The sequence below is a fragment of the Dendrobates tinctorius genome, unplaced genomic scaffold, assembly GCF_039654945.1.
Source record: "Dendrobates tinctorius isolate UK_male_01 unplaced genomic scaffold, ASM3965494v1 ptg000140l, whole genome shotgun sequence".
NCBI classification, from domain to species: domain Eukaryota; kingdom Metazoa; phylum Chordata; class Amphibia; order Anura; family Dendrobatidae; genus Dendrobates; species Dendrobates tinctorius.
The window spans coordinates 15,002,011-15,013,185 of record NW_027361808.1 but is presented as its reverse complement, the minus strand read 5'-3'; the positions used below and the strand labels follow the sequence as shown (position 1 = coordinate 15,013,185).

General features: G+C 42.2%; 1 protein-coding gene across 2 annotated transcripts in view; it reads right to left on the bottom strand.

The window, feature by feature from the left end:
• Positions 1 to 2,783: 2,783 nt before the first annotated feature.
• Positions 2,784 to 11,175, bottom strand: part of SPAST (spastin) — a 90,202-nt gene continuing 81,810 nt past the window's right edge. For both annotated transcript variants that reach the window (XM_073545155.1, XM_073545154.1), the window contains 4 exons: positions 8,704 to 8,783; positions 8,516 to 8,586; positions 8,142 to 8,182; positions 2,784 to 5,255 (listed from right to left, as the gene is read on the bottom strand). In XM_073545155.1, coding sequence (XP_073401256.1) covers positions 5,133 to 5,255; positions 8,142 to 8,182; positions 8,516 to 8,586; positions 8,704 to 8,783 — 315 coding nt within the window. In that variant the 3' untranslated portion in view covers positions 2,784 to 5,132. The remainder of the gene's footprint in view (positions 5,256 to 8,141; positions 8,183 to 8,515; positions 8,587 to 8,703; positions 8,784 to 11,175) is intronic.

Sequence of the window (11,175 nt, the reverse complement as noted above, 5' to 3'; positions counted from 1 at the left end):
GTTGTAGGATTGTCGGAAAAGGTAAGCCTTCAGGTTCTTTTTGAATGTTTCGATGGTAGGTGAGAGTGATATGTTGTGGTAGAGTTCCAGAATAGGGGAGATGCGCGGGATCAATCTTGTATGCGACTGTGGGAAGAAGAGATAAGAGGGGAGTAGAGAAGGAGATCCTGTGAGGATCGGAGGTTGCGTGCAGGTAAGTACCAGGAGATGAGGTCACAGATGTAACGAGGACAGGTTGTGGATGGCTTTGTATGTCATGGTTTTGAACTGGAGCCTTTGGGTAATGGGGAGCCACTGCAGGGATTGACAGAGGGGAGAGGCCAGGGAATAGCGGAGGGACAGGTGGATTAGTCAGGCAGCAGAGTTTAGAATAGATTGGAGCGGTGCTAGAGTTTTAGAGGTGCGGCCACAGAGCAGGAAGTTATACTGTAGGTGGGAGATGCGGGCATGGACTAAGGTTTTTGCAGATTCTTGGTTGAGCAATATATATGCACTTAACCACTTTCCAACATCGGGTGTAATAGTACACCAGTGTCAAACACCATCCCTTAGATATGGGCTCACCGCCGGAGTCCACATCATTCCCGGCACATGTCAGCTGTTTTGAACAGCTGATGTGCCCTGAACAGCCGCTGGTGGAATCGCGATCCACCCACGGCTATTAACCAGTTAGCTGACAGCGGCATTTAACATGCAATTCCGGTATCGCCAAGTTCAGAATCACCCAATTTATCAATATTAAAAAAAGAATTACCCAGATTGCTAAACGGCATAACAAGTCAAAACAACAAAATTAAGTTTTTTGGTTGCTGCAACACCGCATTAAAATGCAATAACGGGCAATCAAAAGATTGTATCTGCACCAAAATGGTATAAATAAAAACGTCAGCTCTGCATGCAAAAAATAAGCCTTCACCCAACATCACGAAAAATGTAGACGCTACGGGTATCGGAAAAAGGTGCAATTTTTTTTAAACAAACTTTGGAATTTTTTTTCACCACTTAAATAAAAAAAGAACCTAGACATGTTTGGTGGCTATGAACTTGTAATGACCTGGAGAATCATAATGGCAGGTCAGTTTTAGCATTTAGTGGACCAACTAAAAAAAGCAAAACAATAAAAATAAATTGGGAATTGCACTTTTTTTTGCAATTTCGCCACACTTGGAATTTTTTTCCCCCGTTTTCCAGAGCACAATATGTTAAACCCAATAGTGTTGTGCAAAAGTACAACTTGTCCTGCAAAAAATAAGCCCTCACATGGCCATATTGACCGAAAAATAAAGATATGACTCTAGGAAGAAGGGGAGCAAAAAAAAAAAAAAAAAACCCAATAATGAAAATACCATGAAGGGGCTAATAATCATGGTACTGGAAGAAAAAAAATTTCAACTCTATATATTTGCAACTGTCAGAGAAAGGGGCAATTTTTAAATTGTATTTAAATACATTTTTTCTGTTTGTGTCATTGTCTTTAATAAAATGTATCATCAATTATGGGAGCACATTTTTATGTCCTTACAACTTTACCTACCTTTTCCATGCAACTAGTTTGTGTAGCACCACTTTATATACATTTTCACTTTCTCTCACCTACCATAAAGTTGGTACATCCTATGATTATACTCGTAGTCTGCACTTTCCTTGATTCAGACTATGATAACTGCAACTAATCTGTCAAATTCTGCAATGGAAAAACTTTAATTTTTCTGCATGATGTGTTTTCCCAAAAACACTAGATTGGTGTTACAGAAATTTTTGCTAATAAAAAGAGATCTTTATTCTAAAGAGATGTAAATATCTTACAGATTCCATACCAGAAATCTGAATCAAAATCAGATTGAATCATTGCATCAATGACCAATTTCCCATATTCTAGCACAGAATGCTGTAATATCCATTTTAAAGTCACCATAAGTCACAATACAAACTGCATACATTGTTAAATACCATAGATCTGAGACACTAAAAAATGGCTGCATAATCCTGCCTGCAAATTATGCATCCTGATATTAAAATGAGTTTATAAAATGCTCCCACTAATCTGGGAATAATGCAGCCATGTTACATGAATGTACAACTTATAAACACCAGCCTCATTTGCCTCCAATAAATATTTCTGAAGTTTGGAGTCTGCACTTTGAATTCTGGTGACTGGTCCGGTTAAAGCTCTTCAATCAAGTTTTCAGTGAGCTGCATGGAGGCAACTGATCTTACAATAAAACATCTTCAATATGGGGAACATTCTTTAAATTTGGTTGTACTGGAGGCAACTTCAGTATATTCTGAGGCCTAATATAAAATGACAATTAAACAGATCTGGTTATCAAAGGAAGGATTTATTAAGTGCTTTACTTTCAATTCACGCATGCATTAGTGAACGGTCACCAAGAGTGTTCTTTCCACTAGTATGCTTTTGGGGACCAATTAGAATAGGCCATGAATACCAGATCGTTGGGAGTCCAGTCAACCAGCACTCCAACTGAATAGCTGTTACCAGCTCCAGCTGGATGTAAACCGCTCACAGAGCAGGACATCACCGTCCCGTCCCTTTTAAATGGCTGCTCCGGGGTGCTGCTGATCAGCTTCTAGTCAAATGAATATCTGAGGTCTTCTGCTATCCCACAAGGTGCGCAACCAGCCACTTCCTGAGTTATTTTTTAACAGATCAGGAGGGCTGAAAAGTGTCACTCAACGATCTGATATTGGTGATGTATCCCAAGGATAGCTAATATAATAGTAATGTGTACAGTCCCTTAAATACAATAGAAATACTCAGTGAATGCCGTCAATGAAACATTCTTTATTGCCAATTAAGAATTTGTTTTCATACAAGATTTGTGTCTCCGAGTAAGACACTGCTTTTCCTATTGGGTATATAAACATGCAACATCTTGTTGAAAAAGTTGTACATAGTGATAATAAAAATTGGCACTAAATGGCAAAAAAAAAGTATGCAGGCTTGTGGCTTCTTGGGTGCCTGGTGCTTGGGGGTCAAAAACATCATCAATTGAACAGTGCACATTTCCGGTCTAGGCTGTTGCGCAGAATATGATGGAACACTAGTAGAGATGTTGGGGTACTTTTACATGTTATGGGGTGCTGCCACAATTGTGTAACCTGAGCCAAAGTAGTCATGCTGCTCAAACAATAGGCAGTATGAATTAGACGCTGGCTCTGCCATTTCAACCACGTTTTATTCTGAAAAAACACAACATACAATAGCCAGTCAAGAACCATGCTGCTTGAGTGACTCGCCCAAGAGACGAATCTCCACTGGCTACTCCCGGCTCCACTTCCCGCTTTCCTATACACACACACACACGTAGGGAGAGCGCTTTCCGTAGGGAAGGGTTGGAGAACAGCCTCTTTAACAGGTTATCCAAGCAGCATGGTCTCCAACGGTCTTTTAAATGAATGGTTTTTATGATTTAAGCTGTCAGTGCATTTCATTTTCAAGTAGTTATCTGGCATTTTTGATACTTCAATACTAGTACAAATCAAGGTAAAGTCAGAGCTTTTTTTTTGCCAAAAAAGCCACTTTATATAACAGCAGTTGTAGGGGAAAAAAAAAAAAAAAAAAAAAATAGTACAAGGGAAAAGTTGAAGGCAATGTCAACCATTCCAGTTTTCCCTTGAACTACATCCCCCCCCCCCCCCCCCCCCCAACAGGTATAAGGCGTCAGAAGAGTCTCCACAGAGTAGCAGTGTGTCCCACAGCAGCTAGGAATCATAATTTAGTTCAGTAGACATGAAAGTCCATTAGCATGAAGTCCTGCATTTCTCTGGTATAAAGCTTGCATACCCTTCTGCAGTCTAGAGGAATACAGAAAACACAAAATTGCCCATCTGTTTTATTGGGAGTCCTTCTACTATAACATTCAACCTCCTGGGCAGGTCATTGAGCAGTACAATAGAAAAACATTAGTTTCACCATAGTTTACAGATATTAATTTAAACAGACAAGAAAAAAAAAAAATCGCTCACAGCAAAAAAATACCAAAACAAATAAAAGGACCTAAATTGATTCCAATGGCACAGGAGGGAGGTAGGGGGGCCCCATTGTGCTTGTCCTTCTTGAACATGGCTGGATGTCAATAAGGATATGAAAGAAAAATATTTGTAAGTACTTTTGCAATTCAATTTACACAATCTGAAAACACCAAATCATTTGCATTAGCCATTATAAGTCAGCTGTTTAGCGCATTGCTTTCTAATACACATTTTAAGACTCAGACATTAAATAGAAGTATATTGCAAATGGAAAAAAAAGATATATATATATATATAGTCTTGGCGTCCTCTTGCTGCTTAAAGTTAAAATTGTAGAACATCCTGCAGGGCAGATACAAGGTTTGATGGTAAGAATTCAAAAAACCAGAGAAAAAAGGTTAAACGATGTTGTAGAACTGACCCCATGCTTCAAATATTGGTGGAAACATTCTCAAGATCTAGAACAAGTGTACAGCACTATGCCAAATGCTTTTCACATTACAAAAGAGGACTACACCGCCTAGTGATGTTAACAAAGCAAGCCAGCTGCTTCAGATTTTTTTTCATGTGCTTTTAATCATCTTGGCATGTTGTGCCACCAGAAAAAGGTTCCTTTTGGCACATGACAGAACTCAATGCCACGGTCGTAATCCAAAGCTTGACCCAGCGTCTTTTCTGCCCCAACAGAATCCAATGTACATTTACAAAAAGTCAGTGAGCAAATAACTAGGAGTGTCTAAGGAGTCAGAATATTAAAAAGGACAGGCACAGGAGAACATGGACTCAAGGCACAGGTCTTCCCTTACGTAACTCTTCTGTGCACAGGCTCATCATGTCACTGGAAGGTTGCCATTACCCAATTTAAATATCTCTTCTGAGCACATGGACATTTCTTCTTTCAGTTCAACTTGGCCAACGAAAAATACCAAAGAGTTAACTGCAATCTACCAGTAAAAAGGTTGTGTTAAGATTCCCATTTACAAAAGATATCGTTCCCTTCGTTAGACTTCTAGAGACTTGGTGCACGCATTTCAGGGTTTAAGTTTTTAATTCTTCGCTTTAAAGTTTCCTTTTGGAAATGTACACACTTGTCATAAGTTTCCAGTGTGAAGCTTGACAAAGCACAGTAGTTCTGCCTTTCATACAGTGGTATCACCAAATTCTTTGTTCCATCGGATGTATGACTCCAGTGTAGCAGCACTCACGCTGCACTTTATCTTCTTTAAAGAATTCTGAAAGTCAGAAAATTTGATGTTCCGCATCTGGAAAACGAAAAATTACTTAGTATAGAGCATGGCGAGACAGGACCGGTAACTAGTGTTCAAGGGAATCTGTCACCAGGTTTTCGCTACGTATCCATAGAGCACCATAAAATAAGGGTAGAGACCCTCATTACAGCAATGTTGTGATAATCTTCTGCTGATAAAACACTGGCAAAATATAGCCCAACAGGACAAGCTGCGTTGTGCCTGCGAGTCCAACAATGCTCCCAGCACTGACTAGCAGCTCTCCATCATTACACAATGATCACAGAAAGCGGTGGTGTGGAGAGGTTATACACAGAACAACTGAGCTCTGATATATCCCAGCAGAGAAAACTAAGCCCATCGTAACTGCTGCACGCCGTAAAATAAGTGATACATCGCTGGAATCAGAGTCTCTGTTCCTACCTCATGCTGCCATCAGATTACATAGCAAAAACCTGTTGACATTCTATTTAAAGGGAATCTGTCAGCAGGGTTTTGCTACCACATTTGAGAGCAGGAAAATGTAAGCAAAGAGACCCTGATTCCAGTGATGCATCGCATAGTTTACTGAGTGCAACAGCTGTGACAAAATCAGAATTCTTAGATGTAGAATGCAGCAGAATTGAGGAAGCTAATCCCACCTACAACACAGCTTTCTATGTACACAGTCTTTTGACAGCTGCTCATCAGAGGGGGGTATGTCGTCGGACGACATGGCATGAGGCAGCTAGTCTCACCAATAATGATAATGTCCTAATGATACAATTTTCATTGCAAGTAAAGAGCACACAGCCTAATAAGTGACACATCATTGAATTCAGTGTTTTAACCCATATTACATGCGGTCCTCAGATTACATAGCAAAAGCATTGACAGATTTCCTTTACAACATTCTGAACTTATTTCTAGATTGAAAAATGTAAAATAACAGCTACATAGACTATGTATTGCTCACATTTAACATCTATTATGTATATTGTAGACGACAATCAGCATCTACTAAACTTAAAGAGTATATCCAGGATTTTGAAAGAAAAGGCCTGTAGTTGCTAACAGAGGCAACCACCTGCCTGTAGTACCCAGTGCCGGTCATTGACCGCTCCTGCCAGAGACTCAGCAACTCTCTTTCAAAAGAGAAGCAGTTTCTCTTCCTGTTGAAAAAGCGGGACTACTGGGGTTATTACCAATTGACAGCCAGTCTCCCTGAATCAGGCAGCGGGAGCCGGCTTTATTTATTTTTTAAGTGCCTGATATCCTTTTTAATCATGTACAAACTACAGCTATTAAGTTCCACATAGATCAATTGGTAGATAGATACACAGAAGTATTGGGACACCCACAGGAGCTGTTAGGACATCCTGCTCAATCCCAAATCAATAGGCATTAACATGAAATTGGCCCCAGTATGCTGCAAAGATTTTGGAATGCGTCTGAGGGAATTTTTGCCCATTAGTTCAGAAGAGCATTTGAGAGGTCAGACACCGATGTTGGAAGAAAAAGCGTTTATTCTAGTTCATCCCAAAAGATGCTCAATGGCTCTGTAAGGGCAAGTAGGGCTCTTCCACACCCAAATCATCCCCCAAGCATGCCTTAATGAGCCTCATTTTGTTCAACAAGGCACAGTCATCCTAGAAAAAGAGTCTAACGGTTCCTACAAAGTTCAAAGCAAACAACTGTCCAAAATGTCTTGGTATAATGAAGCATTAAGATTTCCCTTGACTGGTACTATGGGGCCTAGGTCCGGACTACCAAACTTTACAGTTGGCACAATGCAATCATGCAGGTAACGCTCTCCTGGCATTTGCCAAACACAGGCTCGTCCATGAGACTGCCATATTGATCTGTCACTTCTCAAAATAGGATTTCACTGCTCGATAGTCCAGTGGAGGTGTGGAACCAAGCCAGCAAATACACAATGATCCACAATTTGCTTGGTGATGCAAAGCTTGCATGCAGCTGCTCGGCCAAGGAAACCCATGCTATAAAGCTCCAATAGCAGTGTGTGCTCTTGCTACTGTTAGAGGAGGTTTGGTACTCTGCAGTCACCACAGCATTTACGACTAACGCACTTTGCACCTCAGTGACCGCACTCTATGTGGTCTGACACATAGTAGTTATGGTGCTTAAACATTTCCACTTTTCAATAATACTAGTCTGTTGATTAAAGATTTTTTTTAGAGAGATATGTATGCATGTAGTGGGAGAAATTTCACAAACTGAACAGTTACAACAGCGGCATCCTATTACAGTACCACGCCCGGATTCAGCGAGCTCTTTGGAAAAAGCCATTCTGTTTGTAAAGATCCAAATAAAAGAAGACTGGAAACACAAAAATCACAAATCAGAGCTTATCTGGGTAAAATGCCAAAAGGAATTGTCTAATGGTGTTCTCCTGGTTAGGATGTGTGCACAACCATTGATAACGCTTAGGCTGCTGCAGACCCACAAAAAAAAAAAAAAAAAAAAAAAAAATGAAAGAGCAGGTAATGGAGAAGCGAATGGGTGAAATCTACACAGCCATGTGGAAAGGAAGACGAATACCAGTCCGAGTGTATTTGGTTTCTCAACGCGTTTCGAAGAATATAGGCTTCTTCAGGACAACCAAGATCGTAGTCGTCCAGTAGTATTATACTTCAAAATGCGTTGACAAATAAACCAAATACACTCAGACTGGTATTCGTCTTCCTTTCCACACGGCTGTGTAGATTTCACCCATTCACTTCTCCATTTCCTATTCAGTTTGTAAAGGAAGACATCATGGGTGGGTACTAGAATTTATACAACTTTGGTCTTCATTTAGCCCCACTGCCAATGATTAAGGTGTGTGTACCAATACTCTTGTCCACAAACTGTAGATTATTAGGTAAGAGAAAAGATCTGCTACGCATAGGGTTGCCTTACCTCACTTGCCGACATATTTTTCACTTGCTCAGGCTTTAGCTCTATAAAAAAAAAAAAAAAAAAAATAAAATAAAAAGCCTCAGACTACTACGGCAAACAAAAGAATATGTTAACAGGTTATCACTCTACAATAAAAAGTGACTCTGGCTCTGGCAGTGTGCCCATAAATCACCGACTTTTGCACTTCTGTGATCTGCATAATTCTTAAGTAATAGAGGCAGTGTCCCCACATTTATGTAACCAACATATCAATATTATAGGTGTTCGCTACAGTAAATGCAAACATTGCAGTGTAAGTAGAGAAGACAACAGTGGGGTCTCTCTTCTTTATTCTATAAAATGACAGTGCCCATACGGAACACATCCACAATTACCTCTTATTGGCCCAAGGGCCGCATCTTTGGCCAGCGCAGTGATATCACTTCCAGAATATCCTTCAGCCAGCCTATTGGAATAAAGAATCTTTTAAACTTGACATTTCATAGCAGTCTCTCTAGATCATCAATCATAACTTGTACACATATGAGGTGTAGAGAACTAACAATTCTGTACTAGGACTTACCTCGCCAACTGGGTCAGTTCTTTCTGTGTCAGTGGGTTTCCTTGTTTACTTAAAAGATTTTGCAAAAGCAGCAGTCTGGTCTGAAAAAAATAAAAATAAATTACATTTATGTACACAAAACAAACCCAACAAACAATTAGTGATGAGTGAGCGAGCTCGAATAAGATAAAGGTTTTATATACCCCTTCTGACACAGCCTCTCCTGCTGCACTTTCGTATGGCGGCTTCCACCTTTCTCACACCCCCCGCCCCAGCAGCAAACATGGTGGAGGAGTTGGTTTTCTCCTGTCAGATACCTGCTCCTTCACCCCAATCCCACTGCCACCCTCTGTTACCCTCCCTTCCTTTGAGGTGCACTCTGTGCGCATCTACTCCCCCTCCAACCTCCAACTGGCTGTCATCTACCGCCCCCCAGGGCCAGCCACCACCTTCTTTGACCACTTCACCACCTGGTTACTTCATTTCCTTTCCGCGGACATCCCTACTATCTTCATGGGCGACTTCAACATCCCCATTGACACTTCCCTCTCAGCTGCCACTAAACTTCTATCTCTCACTTCCTCCTTCGGCCTCACTCAATGGTCTTCTACAGCCACCCACAAAGATGGCCACACACTGGACCTCATCTTCACCCGCCTCTGCTCCCTATCTAACCTCTCTAACTCACCTCTTCCTCTCTCTGACCACAACCTGCTCACATTCTCTTTCCTCTTCACTCCATGTCTACAATCCCCACCCCACAAACTTTCACACCCTCGCAGGAATCTTAAACACCTTGACCTACACTCATTCTCTGAATCCCTCCTCCCTCTTACAGATATAAGTTCCTTACAGAATGCGGATGACGCTGCCGCTCTATATAACACCACAATAGCTGTAGCTTTGGAATCCGCTGCCCCACTTACACATACCAAAACTCGCAAAATCAACAGACAGCCCTGGCACACCAGCCTGACCAAAGAGCTGAGGCGAGCTTCCAGGGCTGCTGAGCGCAGATGGAAAAGATCCCACTCCAACGAGCATTTCATCGCATTCAAACAGTCCCTCACTACTTTCAAGACCACACTCGCCACAGCTAAACAAACCTACTTCTCATCTCTCATATCCTCCCTGTCTCACAACCCTAAACAGTTATTCAACACCTTCAATTCTCTCCTCCGCCCCCCAGCACCTCCTCCCTCCCCACTCATCTCAGCTGAAGACTTTGCCTCATTTTTCAAGCAGAAAATTGATAACATCAGGGACAGTTTTGGTCAACAACCCCCAGAGCCCTTCCTCCCGACTTCCCAGCCCTCCACCTTCAAAACCAACTTCTCCACCATTACAGAAGATCGACTCTCCACTCTACTCTCAAGATCACATCTCACCACCTGTGCACTCGACCCGATCCCATCCCACTTCATCCCAAACCTCACCACAGTCTTCATCCCAACCCTAACCCATCTCTTCAACCTATCACTAACAACTGGTGTTTTCCCCTCAAGCTTTAAACATGCCTCCATCACACCTATCCTCAAAAAGCCCTCTCTTGACCCATCCTCTGTATCTAGCTATCGCCCTATATCACTTCTCCCATACGCCTCCAAGCTACTGGAACAACACGTCTACCTTGAACTGTCCTCCCATCTCTCTTCTTGCTCCCTCTTCGACCGCTTACAATCTGGCTTCCGGTCACACCACTCCACTGAAACTGCCCTTACTAAGGTCACCAATGACCTCTTAACTGCCAAGAGCAAGCGACACTACTCTGTCCTCCTCCTCCTGGACCTGTCGGCCGCCTTTGACACAGTGGACCATTCCCTATTATTACAGACCCTCTCATCCCTCGGCATCACAGACTTGGTCCTCTCCTGGATCTCATCATACCTAACAGACCGGACATTCAGCGTCTCCCACTCACACACCACCTCCTCACCTCGCCCCCTATCTGTCGGAGTCCCACAAGGTTCAGTCCTAGGGCCCCTGCTGTTCTCTATTTACACCTTTGGCCTGGGACAGCTCATAGAATCTCATGGCTTTCAGTATCATCTTTATGCTGATGACACACAGATCTACATCTCTGGACCAGATATCACCTCCCTACTAACCAGAATCCCTCAATGTCTGTCCACTATTTCATCCTTCTTCTCCACTAGATATCTGAAACTCAACATGGACAAAACAGAATTCATCATCTTTCCCCCATCTCACGTGACCCCCCCTACGAACCTATCAATTACAGTAAATGACTGCCCACTCTCCCCAGTCCCACAAGCTCGCTGCCTCGGAGTAATCCTTGATGCTGATCTCTCCTTCAAACCACATATCCAAACCCTTTCCACTATCTGCCGACTTCAACTCAAAAATATTTCACGCATCCGTTCATTCCTCACCCAAGAATCTGCAAAAACCCTAGTCCATGCCCTCATCATCTCTCGCCTTGACTACTGCAACCTCATGCTCTGTGGCCTCCCCTCAAACACTCTCGCACCC